A 16,466-nucleotide genomic window follows, 5' to 3' on the forward strand; every position below is an offset into this window, starting at 1 on the left:
CTTCTCCAAGTGGGTCAGGGCGTCTGCGCAAGATGTGCCGGGGGCCTTCCAGCCCCTGGGGAGTTTCACTCGTTGGCTTGAAAGCTTTGCAGCCCTCAGAACAAACCTTGAATGAGAATTCTTTTTCCTGCACGTTTCTTTCCTATGTTTTTTCTCCTGCATTGACATTCTACTTCCTGTGCCCTTTCGCCCACCTTCTCCACGCCGCTCCTGATGCCCCATGCTGCCAACACTCTTATCTGCATTCTCTCTCTCTTCCTTCTTCCTAACATCTTTATTGACCTATAATTTACATATAATATAGTTCACCTGTTTCAGGTGTAGACGTCAATGACTTTCAGCAAATTTACAGAATTGTGCAGACAGCACCACAATCTAATTCTAGAACATTTCCATCCTGGAAAGAGCCGTTGTGTGGTTTACAGTCAGTACTGTTTGTTCCCTCCCCCAGCCCAGCAACCACTCATCCGCATTGTTGTCTCTAAGATTTGCCTGTTCCAGACATTGCATAAAAGTGGACTCATTCACAGGAATGGAATCAGGAGCTCTTGCCCCTGCTGATTGCCTGGCTGGTTTACCTGAGCATGATGTTTCTGGGGGCCCTACATCCCGTGCACGCTTCTGCACTGGGAGTGCCGCTCCATGCTATGCTCGCCCACACCCGCCTTACCCAGCACATCCATGGCGTGGGTTCCCGCTCTTGGCGTCTTAACATCCACACCCAAGACTGCATAGTTTTTTTGAGTGTCCTTCACAATTGACTTGTGAAAGGTGGAAAAGGTTTTTGAAGTTCTCAGGAGACTCACTTCACAGCAGGAAAGGGCTGAGTGACTGATAGCCCTCCGGGGATGACCGCCCAGGGCGCAAAAGAGCCTAAGGTGCTTTTCTGTAGATCTCTCTCTAAAGCCTTCCCGGCCCTGGCCTGAGCACAGTATCTCAGTGTGCTCACTGTTAACACTTAAGGTCCAGGGTCTCCCCGGTGGTGCAGCAGTTGAACACTGGGTTGCGTAGCTGCCCGCAGCCTCTGCAGCGCCAGTTCAATCCCCGGCCACCGGGTGAGGGTCCCACATGGCGCGCAGACCTCTCCTGCCGCCCGCTGCTCCCCTCAGCAGTGTACTTCGGTCCTTCTGCCTGCTCTGCTCCCTGCTCTGGCTCTGGTGAATTCTCTCACCCTCCCGCGCTTCTGACTGTACCCAGTGCTTGTGTAAATAAATAAATAAATCTTAAAAAAAAAAAAAAACACTTAAGATCCACTCTGTGTTCGTGTTGGTTGCAAACATCCCCCTTGGGATCAGTAAAGTGTTTCATATTTAGCAACTCATCGGGCACAGCACAGGGATACAGGCAGTGGGTTCTTGAGACCCCACACTGTGTATGGGGTTAGCCTGTGGGTTGCTGGATAATGGGAGAATCCAGGGGACACGAGAGCCAGCCTGCCTGAGACAGCGAGCAGAGGCCCCTCATGGGCCAGCAGGTGTTTACCACCTGGCTCAGAAACATTTCGGTGTTTTAGTAACGACTTCAGCCTCCCTGGCCAACGCCCGCTGAATAGCAAACCCACCCCTTTCTATATACCGTGCACACCCAGAGATCCAAAGAGGTGTCCCAGAGCCCAAACTCCACTGGGTCAGCCTATGTATGAGACAGTTCCTGCTGGAGATGGAGGAGCTGCTGGCTGTGCTCCTCTCACTGCTGCTCTGAGACGAGGTTAGACTGGTAAAAACTATGGCCAGGAGCTGGCAGTCAGCACGTTTGCTGAATGCCGAACCCTAAGACATAACCCGCCCAGGTTGTTCCTGACACGCCGCCCTCGGCTCTCTCACAGGTTCTGGCTGCAGATTGTCGCGTGGTGGGCACAAGGATCCAGAGCCACCGTGGCTTTTGACAACATCTCCATCAGCCTGGACTGTTACCTCACCAGTGAGTTCACCCTCTTCCTAGCACTGGTCCCCCAAGCCAGACTCCCCCTGGCTTCCCCAAGCCTTACTGTCTCCCACCCTTCCCGGGGTAAGATCATCTGTCTCCCTTAAATTGAGCCTCACCTAACCCAACCTATGGGGTCTGTCTGTTCCAGTCAGTGGGGAGGACAAGATGCCACAGAAGGAAGCACCCAAATCAAGAAATCTGTTTGAGAGAAATTCAAACAAGGAACCCAAGCCTGGGGAAAACTTGCCAAGTGAGACCCCCACCTTTGACCCTACAGGTAATGCTTCAACTTACAAATTTGAAGAGTTTTTTTTGTTGTTGTTGTTTTGTTTTTTAATTGCAAAAGGCAAGAGAAAACTATGTGCTGTAATTGGGGTGGGAGCTTTGTTTAAAGAATAAAATAGTCCACCTTTAGAAGGAACACCACCTGACTCCGGGGCTCCAAGAGGAAGCCGTTTGGTTCTCTTATTACCTGGGAACTTCTGGAAGGTGTGCAGAGGGGAAACTCTCCTCCGGGCCTGGAGCATGCCCAGCCCCAACACCAATGGGATAACCAGCTGCTGTCTTCTCCACTCAGTCCCGTAATTCTACACCTCACTTACTGAAGAAAGCAAACTTTCTGGCAATGGTCTTCTCCTTGGAAAGGGGCTTGGGCCCAAAGCTAAGTCATCCGTTCCACAAAGGCAGGCTTCTGGTTCAACACATCTCCCCAAAACTTGGCTCCCCTCCAAAGATGTTTAATGTGGCACTCCCAGGCTGAAAGACTCTCATGGAGGGCTCTTGCTGCTTCAAACACAAGCCACTTCAGCCCCTGAGCCTCAACCCTGGTGTGGCTGCTCAGCCACTCCGTACCAGGAGGAAATCTCTCGGAGTCAGTGTCCAAACCTAGTATGATTTCCTCGGGGGCTTCAGGGGCTGTGAGCCCAGTCCCAGAGGAGCTGGGCACCCAGGCCTGACATGTTCAGGGAGCCCCCGGGGCCATGGGGTGCTGGTGCTCGGCATGTGAAACTGCTCCCAGCATCAGCACCCAGACCAAGAGGCGAACCACCTGGGTCCACCGCATCTTCCATAGAAAAGATGATTGTGTACTGAGATAAGGATAGATTGGTGATAAATCTTTAATTTGTCTTTATAATGTGAAATGCTTGTTTAGTACACGGTACAAAACCAAAAAAGATGTAGAAGCTTATACCTTTGCCGCTACATCCATTAACTCAATTTTTTAAGTAAATGCTCGCTTTGCTTTGTCTTGGAAGAAATCCTTCCCTTTCTCTCTCCTGAGAAGCTGCCCAGGACTAACTCTTGTCCTTCCCTGACTCCCGCCTGATCTAATCAGCTCCCAAGGCCAAGGAAAAGAGCCGGTTCCCTTCCCAGCACCACCTCTTCTTCCTCCCTTCACCTGTAACCTGGACTTCAAAGGGTTTTTCATTTTCCACACGAAGAGGAGCCAGTCTCCAGAAGTGGGGGCGCCTTACTTCCCCACATGCCTGGTTCACCTGAAAGGGGGAAGTCGCCTTCTACACCCCTCCTGCCCCCCCCCGGCCCCCCCCACATTCTTCCTGTTCTTGGCCCAGCACTGCCTCCTGCCCTAGATCAGAACAAGGCCCGCCTGAGCGCCAGCGCTGAGCGCATAGCGGGGTCTCCAGAAACTCTTATTGATTGACCAGTGGGCGCTTGATGCTTGAGCTCAGTGTTCAGACGCCTGCAGCTGGCTCCCCCGCAGCAGCGTTTAGGAAACAGCCATCCAGCCTGCCTGGATCCGGGTTTATTGCCCTCTAGCTCCCACCTTCCCTAAGAGGCTAATCGATAAGGGCCTGCCCAATAGCCACTCAGACTAATGAAATCACACGCAACTCAGAGTGGCGATGGCCCCCCACCTCCAAATAAAATTAGAATCCAGTGGTCTCCAGAGAGGCCGTGATGATAAGGGCTGCAAACTGGCTGCCTCGCTGCCAGCCTCAGGGCAGGAGTGATGTGCAGGTGGCTCTGGGTCAGTGTCTGTCTCTCTTCCGGAGAGACCCCAACTCAAAGGGAAGAGCATGCTGACTCAAATACATGCCCAGGAGGCCCAGGAGGCATCACAGTAGGTGCCTATAAATAAACAGCCAGTGCTTTCCCAGAACCCAGTGCCGCCTCACCTAAGGGAGCAGCCAGGTGAGGAGTTGCAGGGCTACACTCACAGCCCCCCCTCAACCCCCTACCTGGCCCAGTAGCAGGAAGCCTCACCCCCCATCTTGGCAGGTCTCCCTGTCCTGCCTGCTGCTGCGGGTTCAAGCAGCCTGTGGTTGGGTCTCTGTGTACTCTGGGAGGATTTATGGGAGAAGAGAGGAACTGGGTGTCCTCCCAGCCCCCCACCCATAGGATAACACTCACCAAACCCCAGACTTGACCAGCTCTTAGCTTCATGGTCAGGAAGATAGGCCGCACCTGGGGCCCATGTACAGGCCCATCCCCACCGCCTTAGTCTGGACCCTCCCACTGGCCTTGCACTTGCTCTGTGGCCAGGTCTGTGCTCAGTGATGCTGAGCAGACAAGGACCCAGGGCAGGAGCACAGAGGACGCGCAGTCTAGAAGAGAGAGCGCACACACACGCAGACGAGTGGTAAAGCGGGTCTGCCAGGAGGGTAGCGCTGTGTGGAAGAGAGGCCTGCAGGAGGAGAGCTTCTGCCCCAATCATGGGAGGCCAAGGTGAGGGCCACACCTGCTCAGAAATAATCACCCGGCCAGCACTTGCCTCCCCTCGCCCCCTCACATGGGCCTGGTACAGAAACAAAGTGAGCGGGATTCAGTGTTCTAGAGCTTCTGGACCAGGGCAGTGAAGGGCCTGTGCACTGCAGGTCCTGACCTGTGGCAAGAACCTTATGCCATGCCCAGAGCATGACCTGAGGGGCCCTGGAGAGGAAGGGAAGGAACAGTCCGTGAGTACGCCTGGCCCAGGCCGAGTGTCTCACACATCAGCTCATCCAGTCCCTCGCTGCAGCCCAGGGACAGCTGCTCTGATTGCCACTGCAGGGATGAGGAGAATGATCTGGAAGGATGTGAACCCCACAGCTGGTAGATGGTGGGGCCACACTGGATCCAAAGTCTACATTCCTTCAGTCAACCAAGCTGCTATCCGAGTCTCCGGTCAGAGAGCAACATTAGAGACTAGAAAGAGGGTTCAGACAAGAGCCCCTACAGGGCCAGTGAACAAGTCAACCCCTCCCCTCCCCACCCCTATCCCAAGGATGGAGGAGACAAGAGACTGAGATCTTCCTCCCAAAGCTCAGCGCTGTCAGCTTCTGCTGGGCCGGACCCCGAGGCGGGTGGCAGAGCCACTCCGGGAACCCAAGGCCATGTCGGGACTTCCGGAAAGTCCCTCACAAAGATGCCGCTCCTCACGTCCCCAGCCGGCCCTCCCCGCTGCCAAGGCCCGACCCTCTGGGCCCGGGGGTTCCCTCACACGCCCCCAACCTCAGAGCCAAGCTGAGCACCCATGCGGGGAAAAGCCTGCCCAGGTGCTTCACGGAGCATTCTCGGAAGCCTCTGAGTCACGTTAGCTAGCCAGAGGAAGAAACAGAGAAAATGGGGCAGGTATTAAGTCTGGGGGAATCACATCTGTCAGCTGTGCACATACAATTACGCCAACCAAATGTAGTCTTCAGGCTGGAGAGCTCGATCTCTCTCTCTCTCTCTCTCTCTCTCTCTCTCTCTCTCTCTCTCTCTCTCTCTCTCTCTGTGTGTGTTTGTGTGTCTGTCTGTCTGTCTGTCTCTCTGTAATGAGCCTTCATTAGAGGTGAGGAGGTGCGAGCAGCCTATACCACACCCTCTCCCCAAAAACCCAGGTAAAGACAGGCAGGACCCCCAGAGTCCAGCGGCCCCACCTCAGCTCTCTGCCCCCTCGTGCGCCATGACGTGTTGGGTGTTGGGCAGGGAGATTGGATCGGAATCAGCTCAGTTGCTTGAGCAGCAGCCCGTAGTGTAGACCTCGCCATACATATCAACGGCTCCTAGAGCCCTGGCGTCAGCCACAGTCTCGGCCTCTGAATTGGCTGCAGCAGGTGGTTTTGCCTCTTTCTGAGCACGCACCTCTTGCCAAAGCGTGGAGGGGACCATTGAAAATATGCCATTGGGTCATGAAAAGAGCACTGGACCGGGACTCAGAACCCGTGCTTGGCCCTGGCTGGCCCTCACTCCGAGTGTGTTCCTGGGGCCGACGCCCCTCTGCGCCACCTTCTAACCCCTCAGCTGACAGCAGGGTCGTGTCCGCAAACCCACAGGTAGCAGAGCCCATGGGAGAAGCACTCACGTGAACACAGGCATGGGCAGAAAAGTGCTGTTTTTAGAAGCCAAGGCTTTGATGCAGTCTCCAAGTCCCTCCCCATCCTGTTTTAGGGCTGAAGGGGTGTGGCGCCCCAGATCAGAACTGCTTTTGGCCCCCATCTCTCATGAACTCACGGCACTGCTAATGCGCCATGGCACCCAGCAGCAAGGGCGACAGACTGCCCGTTTCCACACTTGCTGCTGTGGCTCAAGAACAGATGCCAATTCCAATGAGAAAGTTTTATGTGTTTCACATAAATTGATTGGCTCTATTTCTGCTAAATGCATTATCCATTCACCGCAGAACAACTATTAGAGTTAATAGAATTTGTAGCCAGAGCCATTACGTTCTGAGCACGCCCTTCTGGGGATGAGGGCGCTGCTGGAAGGCAGGCTTCTCAGGGCCTGCCCCCTCCCCAGATGCTGCCTTCACACTCTTTGGCGGGGGTCTTTGTTTCCATCTAGAGCCTTCTGCGCTCAGCCCCTACAGGCCTGGCTAGACTCACTTCAGGAACACACCCCAGTAGTGAGGAATCCTTGTTCCTAATCTAATTCCAGAACTTCCTATCACTTTATCACTTGTTGGCACTGCCTACAGCTCTGTGCTCGGTGCAGGGAGAAGGGGAGCCAGTACCTCTGCTTTAGCTGTGCCGGTTTTGGAGGCATTGCAAGGACAGGAAACGTAGGGATCAGAGAGCGGGGGGTTCCTTCCTCCTCTCTCCAGGGAATGAGATTAGCTCTTGGTTTTCCCCAGCGACAGACTCTGGGATGTTGTGTCACTGGGGACCTGGATCTCCCCAGGGTTTGTCCACACATGTCCTCACATCACCTGCATCTGGTCACCTGCCTGGGGAAGGGATGAGCTGCAGGCACCACTTATTGAAATGCAGATTCCTAGGTCCTGCAGACCTGTGGGATCTGTGTCTGGGCACAGGAGGTCAAATCTACATTTTTAACCAACTCTTGAGGTATTCCTGATCTGAAGTAGAGTCTAGGCAGCTTGACCTCAAAACAGGGGGCAGCGAGCCTGGGGAGGTGAGAGGCAGGCTCCACCTCTCGGGTCCTTTGCTTTCACCCTGCACAGCAGCGGCGGCCATCCCCCAGCAGGGCTGTGCCCGGGCTCTGCGCGGGTATCTCGTTTATTGGAGCCATTACATTAGCCCCCTTTACAGGCAGGGAGACTGAGGCCCCAGAGCAGAATGCAGGTGACTTGCTAGGTGACTTGCTCTAAATTTTACTACTTGTGTGTAAGTTGTCTCTTAAAAATTACATTAAAAATAAAATTCTCTAAGCCAGATAACAAGTGGAAGGGCAAAGTTGTGCTAAAGAAATCTTAGGGATCCCGCTGTTGAGTAGGTCTCCCCGAGGAATCTCTCTTTTCTGAAAAGCTCTGTTCTCACGTTAGTTTTTGCCTAAACAGCACATCTGTGTCTCCACTCACCCTCCACACACACAGGGCACTCGGTACCCCTGTGCACATGTAAGAAGGCTGATGGTGGCTGCTAATTGGCACCCCGCCCTGCTCCCCAGCCTTCACGGGGGGCCTGTGGAAGCCACTTGTGTGAGGGCCCACTCCGTCTTGGGGAGCAGCTCCCTAAAGAGGTGGGCAGCCCTGAGGCCACCGATGTGAGCCTCCGAACCCCTGTGGGCCCTGGACATGCCCGCCGCCCAGCTGCCGTCTGAGCGTGTGCTGCGTGCTCTTTCTCACCTCGCTGATGTGAGATTATCACCCTACGGCAGCAGACTGGTCATGATGCACCAAGCGCGGCCCTAACGAGGCTCGTGGGCACCCCGTCACCATGGCAGGTTCAGTGCCTTCCCAATTAGAATGTCACTCTTCATTTGGGTGAGTCTCCTTCCCAGGAGCTGGCAGGCGTGCGCCAGAGAGGAGGGGAGGCCTCATTCTCCGTTCATCGTCCCCATTACCAATGTTAACGAGTCTCTTCCAGGGCAAGAGGCCGAGTGCTCTGCAAACCAGTCAGCGTCCACAAGGACGCCAACAAGAAGTCCAGGGGCTGTTTGGTTCCTCGGGGAGAGAAAGCACTTCTGTAGGGAACTAGTGATGGGGACAAGGTGGAGCAGGGCAGGAGACCCGCTCCCAGCAGAGCACCCGGCGGCCACAGTGCTTCCCCGGGTGAGTCAGTTGGCAGGCTGCCTGCCTGTCCTCTGTCCTCTGGTCCGCAGCAGTAGCACATGCAGTGTCTCTTTCAGACCCCACCAGCCTCCAGGATGACTTCACCAGCGGGAAGCAGGTCAGCATCCTTGTTAGGAGCGCAGACTCCCTGTGTTCAAGTGCCAGCTAAGCCGCTTACCTTCAGCCTCTCCCTTCCCCTCCTGTGCTTTCACCCCCTCCCTACCCCCCACACACCCCACCCCCCAAAAAAAAATGGTGCTTATATGACTAGTACTTACATTTCATAGGTTTGATGAAAGGATTTCTTGTGTAAATACATGCTCAAGGCTTAGAGAGATGCTTGACACAGAGTGGGCTACATCACCCATTATTATCACCCCCATTTTAGAATTGGGGACACAGGGCCTCCCTGGTGGTGCAAGGGTTAAGACGCAACCTATGAAGCTGTCTGCAGCCACTGCAGCACGGGTTCGATTCCTGGCCAGGGAGCTACCCACATGGTGCGGCAGACCTCTCCTCTGTCTCGCCCGCTGCTCCCCTCAGCAGTGTACTTCGTCAGTCTGCCTGCTCTGCTCTCCGCTCTGGCTCTGGTGAATTCTCTTTCCCTCCCCCGCTTCTGACTGTACCCAGTGCTTGTGTAAATAAAAAAAAATAGAATTGGGGACACAGACTCAGAGAGGTTGGGTAACTTGCTGCACCAACCAGCTGTCGAGCCAGCATGCAGACTCAAGCCGGCTCACTTCCAAGGCTCCCCTCTCTAATTCTGAGCTCATCCTAGGTGATCCCCACACTGCCCCGCGGGCAGCGGTGAGAGGGAAGCTCTTGCTGCACCTAGATTGCCTCGTTCTCTCTACCAGGAGAGTCCACTCATGCTCTCTGTTCACTGTTCTCACATTTCCCTGAATCCCAGTCCTGAAAAATATAGCGCAGAAAGCTGAGTTCAGTTTCACAAGTGCCTGCTCTATGCCAAGCCCTGTCATGCGGCCTCCAGCTGGGAAGGAGCCAAAGGGCCCCTTGAAAAATGCTCCAGGCAGAGCTGGGCCCACCTGAGCCCCCGCCACTGTGAGCCCAACTCGAGGCAGACTCAGGTTCCCTTTCCAGCTTCCAATTCCGTTCACACTGGGTAGGGGTGGGTCCCCCCACGCCACAGGTCTGACCTGATCCTGCCCTAGATGGAGAAAAGTCCTTCACCCAAGGCAGGTCTGTTGCATATTAGACCTAAGCCATCTTCATTTTTGGAATGAAATTCAGTGTCCTCTGAAAAAGTCAGGACTCCATAGTGTGACTTCATAACGGCCCATCCCAGGGTCCCCCTAGAGAGACAGTGCCACCCTGATGACTCCAAGTTGGCTGGTGAACTTGCATCTAGCACTTGGTGGTGGTTGGAGCGATGGCAAAGCTACAGACAAAATGCCTTGGCCTCATGCCGTGGCTCTTCAGATGGTTTAGCTCCAAGACGAGCAGAACACAAAAGATCCCTGCATCCCATAAGCACGTTGAGCACTGTTTGAGGAAGACCACTGTTAATAATCTCCTTGTACCCAGACCGACCGCTTCTACCAGGAAAACAACCCCGCCGCCTCACCCCTGGAGCCTGCGCAGCTCTTGGCTGATTGCAGCAAAGCTTCACTGGTTCTGAATAGAGATGTTCCTATTTTTTTTAATTCATCTGGTTCTGGAACTGGACAAAGGAACCAAGAGGAGAAAGGGTAAAATACTATCACTAGGTCACCAAAGTGCCCCTCGCCACTGCCAAGGGGAACAGGAACAAGAAGCAGAATCACCTTTGCCATCACTGAATTAGAGAGGAGAGGGCATTGCCCCTCGCACAGGGTGCTGGCTCAAAAGATGTAGAGGCCAAGGAAAGTTCTTGCTGCTGGAGAGGGCTTGGGGTGGCTGGATCATGATCAGCTGCTTTATAACAAATTACCAAAAGCACATGGCTTAAAAGAGCACATGCTTGCACCATCAGTTTCTGTGGGGCAGGACCTCAGGCACAGCTTAGCTGGGTCTTCTGCTTCATATTTCTCATAAGGGTGTAGTTAGGGTGTTGGTCAGTGCTGGGTCTCGCCTGAAAGCTTTACCTGGAAAGGAGTCTCTCCCAAGTTCTCATGGTTACTGGCACTTCCTCAGAAAGTGTGTGTGTGTGTGTGTGTGTGTGTGTGTAGGAGGGAGAGGGATAGTGTCACTGGTTTCACCCACACTCAAAGGGAAGGATTACACAAGGGGGTAACTACCCTGAGGTCAGGCGATCACTGGGCAGCTGAGAGCCTGCCTGCAGTGGCTTTGTGTGCCAGGAGTCACTCACTCACCAGAAAGCTCTGAGAGTCACTGTGGGTTCTGATGGGCAGAATTCCTGGCAGCATCTCAAGCCCATCTGTTGCACACTGAAGTATTCACAAAGTGCCTACTGAGTACCAGGCCATAGCAAAATGGTTAGTTGACCAGCACAGAATTCTAGAGGTCAAAGTTCTAGCTGTGCAACTTATGGAGAAAAATATTCTGTGGCCCCATTTTTACTTCATTCATAACAGAGGGATGCTGATGACCTGCCACGGTGTTTTCTCAGAGCTGGCTATCATAGTAAGTAAATGATATCATCCCTAGCATGCTTTAAAAGGTACATAAGAATATACTGATATAAAATGTCATTGTGAAATCATTATTAACATTACTATTATATATAACTGAAAAGATTGGGCCAGCTCACTCACCCTTCCTCTGTTGCCCACTGTAGATTTTCAGTGTGTTTATGATTCCCCTCTTCCCAACCTATGAGCTGTGCACTTTTTAACATTTACACAAAAAAAAAAAAAAAGTGCCTTCTGTGTATATTTTTCTTCAATTTTTTTTGCAAAAGCTTCAAACAAATTCTAGTTTCTGGCCTCTTAAACCTAGCCACGTCAAAAATAAATAAATAAAGAGGCACATTAGTTTGCATTTTGAGTCCTCTCAGTCAATCAATTTCCTTAACCCTAATTGATCATCAATTTGCAGGTGAAACCCTCAAATTCCTCTTGAAGGCAATAAGTAACTTGTGTGGGGGCATTGAAAATTACCCCCTAAAATCCATCCATCATTATAAATAGAGAGGCTCTCCATCTCTTAAAGCTTGTCAAGATCACAGTCATAAGGCAGCCTTCCAGAAGTTTCTACACGAACATTTCTTTCAAGCAAATCCCAGATGATTGGCTCCGAGAAGCCTGATTTGGGTTTCACAGTGAATATTGACAGAAACTTCATATAATGTAAGAGCAAATTCTATTCATGTAGTTGTTATTTTTTATTAAATGACCACATTCCAGGTAATATGTTAACAAGTAAGGAAAATAAGGCATAGCCTGGGTTTGTCCAGTAGCCTGAATGAGAATCAAAAAAAAAAAAAAAAAAAAAAAAAACTCCCAGGCTTCAGAAAAAGGGCTCCAGGAAGAGAGATTTCTCTTTTACTTCAACCAGCTCTGTGACTTGATCGTGGTGACTAGTCCACTCAGTCTGTCAGCTGATGGTTCCAGCAACCAAACCATAGGGCCCTCTGCATTTCGGCCATGGGGGTGTGAGTGTGCAAGTGTGAGTCCAAGCCAGCAGTATGGACTTTGAATGGTGGTATTTCTTTGCAAGTAGGTGGAAGATCTTGATTCTGTGAGGGAGGTGCCGTTGAGATTGAAGGAGGACCCAGCTGAAGGCGGGAAGCCGCAGGCCCGGCTGGGTCCAGTGGCGCAACACATGCTGTTGTATAGAGGATTCCTGGTGTGGGGTCCATGCCCAGTTGTTAGTTCAGTACCTGGTGACACCAATGCTCACATCTCTGTGATCCTCTTGGCCTTTTCCTTGAGCTTGTTGAAGCCTCACGGTTACTGCCTGTCCTGCCACTGCAACTCCACTGCAGGCAGGATGGGAGACAAGTGGCTTGTCATTTCTTTTCACTAGCCCTCTAGTCTTTGGCGTCTCTTGTTGGCACACCATGTGGTCCTACTTACTCCCCCACTACTTTCCTTTTTGCTCTTGACATTTGGATTTCCTACCATTTAACGTGTCCCCATTCTCCAACTTACCTTAGTGGGCCTGGGACCCAGAACTGTAAGTCAGGGCATTTGTTCCTCATGCTCAAATCCTTTGGCCCACACCACCCTCTGCCCTGTCAGTGGTGTTGCGGTCCCAGGGGCCATGTGCAGATCTCATCCTTCATTACTTAGAGCCAAGCAACGTGCAGAAGCAACCAGGAATAAAGCAGTGAGGGCTCCTCCTGTGCTGCTCTATCTTCTCTCAGGACAAATCCTACTAACATAACCCCTCTGGTGGAGCATCAGACCCAGTTTTTCTCTCCCCAGTCTGTGGACAAGAGCAGATGAGAGCAAGGCTGGTGTTTGAACCACCCCCACTTCCCACTTAAGCCTCAAAACCAGTTCTGTGATGTGTAATTCCTGGGGGGTCCACAGCACCTGCCTCAATATCAAATACTTTATTAACACAACTCTAGCCTGCAGCCAACTTGGGAATCACCAAATTAGCCTCAAGGCCTCCCTTAACTTAATTTTTACAGCTCTGCTTTCAGAATAGTGTTTTTTCTGTGACCTTTCTCTTCTCTCGTGTGTTACTGACGGTTCCCTCTGGGATCGGGGGTGGCTGAGAACACAACACAGCAGCCATCACAGGAGCCATTAAAACTCCCCCAGATTGCCGGGTGTCAGAACTGTTTAGGGTAATTCAGGCCTGGAAGCAGCTTTTATCTCCACAGCTCTTACTTGCTGCCCTGGTGGGGAGGAGCGGGGTGTTTGCTCACAGGTTCCTGGCCACAACGGGGCATCTGCCTCCTGGCAGACAGGGACACAGGCCTCTGGGTTTTGTTCCCTGGGAGACCTCAGCCTTACCAGGCACTCTGCCTGTTTGGAGGAACTGTGTACCACAAGATGGAAAAGTAGAAAGAGATCATGTGTGTGAACACATCTAGCATAAAGATGGGGCTTTGTTGTTACCACATCATCTAAAAAGAGCAAGAGAAATTACCAGAATGCTTTGCAGGTGTGTATGTGCACATAACCATGTACATGCTAACAGATTCATCCTAAGAAACAGTCAGAGAGCACAACATGGAAAATTCATCCCCTGGAAAGTCTTGTAGAAGGAATCAATGCTGCGTGTCCCTCCACACTTAGCCTCAGATTTCCTCTGCAACCACATGCCAATTGTTAAACTTCTCTACATGATTGCTTACCTTATGAGGTAAAGCAATAATTCATTCCCCTTCCTTTTATATTGACCCAACATGGCTTTAAGCAGCTAAACAAACTGCAGGATGGAGGTGTCACATAAATATACTCTCATTTAAACACATTGAAATGAAAAACTTAAAGATTCCCAGCCCTGCTCATTCATAATCAGAGTAACAACCTTCCACCATCCACCAAATGTAAGTAACAAAATATAAATATGTTCTAAAATAAAGGCTCTTTAAGCTAACTGCCTCTCAGCCTGATACACAGAGAGGCAATACCCTCCTCACCCTCCCCAACATTGGGTATAAAGGAGGATGAAGCACAGGAGGGCATGCTGAAGTACTAAGAAAGCATACCTGACAGTAGAGAGAGAATAAAGTGTGCTGTTATAAAACATTTATACCTGGAGTCTTTTAATGAAGTGTCAGATAGCCATAAACAACTTAAGTCTAGGTGACACTATTGATTAAAAAGTTAAATTATACTTAGCGGGCTATATCCAAAACAGCCAAGGGTGATATAACTGCAGGTTCTAGGCCATGGTCATTGGAGCTGTCCCTGATAATGAAGTAGAATTGCAGATGAGTACCTGACAAGACAGGTGATATAAAGGAACTAATCAGAACAAATGACTTCAAGTGATCCTCACATTAAAATGTTTCTCAAGGATTTTAGGATGATGATAGAAATGATAGTAACAGCACAGGTTTGGTTCTGTTTTAACTTTCTGAATCTAAATTCAGAGAGCTCTCTGAATCTAAGCACAGGCAATTTTGATATATATCAAAAACAAAACCCGTGGACATTTATAGCAAAAATTTTTATAAGGTATTCCCCTCAAGTCCCAAAGTACAAGTGAGTGAAGACAAAGCACCAGCAACTACAAGACCTTCATAGTATCTAAGAGAAAGCTAAGGAAAGCTGCAGGTTCTCTTATAAATTTGAGAACAGGAAAACCCGAAAATAGCTGACAGACATTTGCTGGAAATAGCAGAAAGTCATTCTGAGGACAACTCTGAAACTGGCAGAGGCTTTGCCCAGTCCAGTGTTGTGTGAGTACAAGAGGCCCAGGTATGAACTGAAGGAGCAGTCTTATCACCAAGCCTCCTTTCCAGGAAAGAGTCCACTCTGAAAAGAAATTTCTGGGCTTGAAATCAATATTGAGTGGGATGGGAAAAATAGAAATGAGAGAGAGAGAGATGGGAGGAGGGATCCAGATAAAACTAGAGAAAAGAAACCAGAGTCAGAAACATCTGAAATGAACTGTCTTTTTTTTTTAAAGATTTATTTATTTATACAGGTCAGAGGCACAGGAGGGTGAGAGGATTCACCAGAGACAGAGCGGGGAACAGAACAGGCAGACTGACGAAATACACTGCTGAGGGGAGCAGCGGGCAAGACAGGAGAGGTCTATCATGCCATGTGGGTTGCTCTGTGGCCGGCCACGATTGAACTGGCACTGCAGAGGCTGTGGACAGCTTCACAGTGTGGCGCTCAACCACCTGCGCCACCTGGGAGGCCCCTGAACTGTCTTATTTTTATGACATATTATACATGGTGTATTAAAAAAAGAATAGAGAGTTTATAAAATAATGGAAAAACTAGTCACATAAAGACATATACAGAAAAATACCAAGATCAAATCACATACAAAATTATAATAAGAATTTTTAAAAACAATATAGAGGAGTGAATAACACATACAGAAAATAAAAGCATACCATAAAGGCATGCCCACAAAAAAGATGAAAAGTGTCACCTTGCTAAAAGGCCCTAAAACAATGATAAAATACATGAAAATTGCATAAATCAGTACTAGAAAAGATAAGAAACTAGGTGGTAGAATTCAGAAAAGAATTTGAAATAAAAGGAAAAATAATTTCAGAAAAGATTAAATTAAAATGAAGGCTAGAGCAAATACAGTAGTTAATGCCCTATAAGAAATAAAAGGTGGAAAGAGAAAATTCTTCAAAGTCAAAAGATGACATCAGTAAAGATAGGCAAAGAAGCTCTAACATACAGATAAAAGCACCCAAGGAAGCTAACCAAAGAAGAAAAACAAAACCTTAAAACTATATTCAAGATAACTTTTCATATTGAAACTACTCATTAAAAGAGTACACTGTGTACCTAAGAATATTGACCCAGAATGAGCAAGACCAAAGGATATTCTAGTAAAATTGCTGGGCCTTAAAGGGGAAAAAAGAGTACTTTGGACATATAAGCAAAAAAACAGAAAATGATCTATTAGAGACTGAAATTTAGATTATCATCAGTTTTTGAAGAAAAAGAAATTGAGTAATGTGTTTAATATACTCAATAGAAAAATAGTAACAATAGCCCAGAACACAAAGAATATTGTGAGCCCTTGTAGACTCAACTTTGAAACAAAATGAATACAGACATATCAACATGACTGATAGGAGCATTAAATATATAGTGTTGACAGAAATAAGACTAACAAAAGACCGCAGAGGAAAAGCTATCATGTTAATGGCAGTATGCCCAAACAACGTAGGTAGAGTATAACTTGAGAAATTATAGAAGGATGGAGAGAGCCTATACCAAAATATGATGATTGAGTTTTTGTTTTAATTGTATTATTTTAACTGAGGTAATGTTGATTTACAACACTGTATATAATTTGGAAATGTACACACCATACTACAAAGCACTCACAATCCCCCACCATAGTCCATTGAGTCCCCCCTTACCCTCATTCTCTTCTGATAGCCTCAATTCTACAGTCAGATTTCTAGGCATTTTGGGATGGGGGGTGTTTAGTGGGGATATGGTTTTATCTGTTCCCTTACTCTGTTACTTTATATTTCACATATGAGTGAAATCATTCTGTATTTGTCTTTCTCCTTCTGACTTATTTCACTTAGCAT

At 49.5% G+C, this 16,466-nt stretch overlaps 1 protein-coding gene across 1 annotated transcript in view; it reads left to right on the forward strand.

Annotated features, from left to right (window-relative positions):
* The first annotated feature begins 1,827 nt into the window (after positions 1-1,827).
* The window catches only part of LOC119259431 (ALK tyrosine kinase receptor), a 66,693-nt gene continuing 52,054 nt past the window's right edge, over positions 1,828-16,466 (forward strand). The window contains exons 1-2 of the mRNA XM_054687763.1: positions 1,828-1,920; positions 2,075-2,203. Coding sequence (XP_054543738.1) covers positions 2,092-2,203 — 112 coding nt within the window. The 5' untranslated portion in view covers positions 1,828-1,920; positions 2,075-2,091. The remainder of the gene's footprint in view (positions 1,921-2,074; positions 2,204-16,466) is intronic.

This window comes from Talpa occidentalis, unplaced genomic scaffold (assembly GCF_014898055.3).
Source record: "Talpa occidentalis isolate TD23 unplaced genomic scaffold, MPIMG_talOcc4v2.1 talOcc4.5, whole genome shotgun sequence".
Taxonomy (NCBI): domain Eukaryota; kingdom Metazoa; phylum Chordata; class Mammalia; order Eulipotyphla; family Talpidae; genus Talpa; species Talpa occidentalis.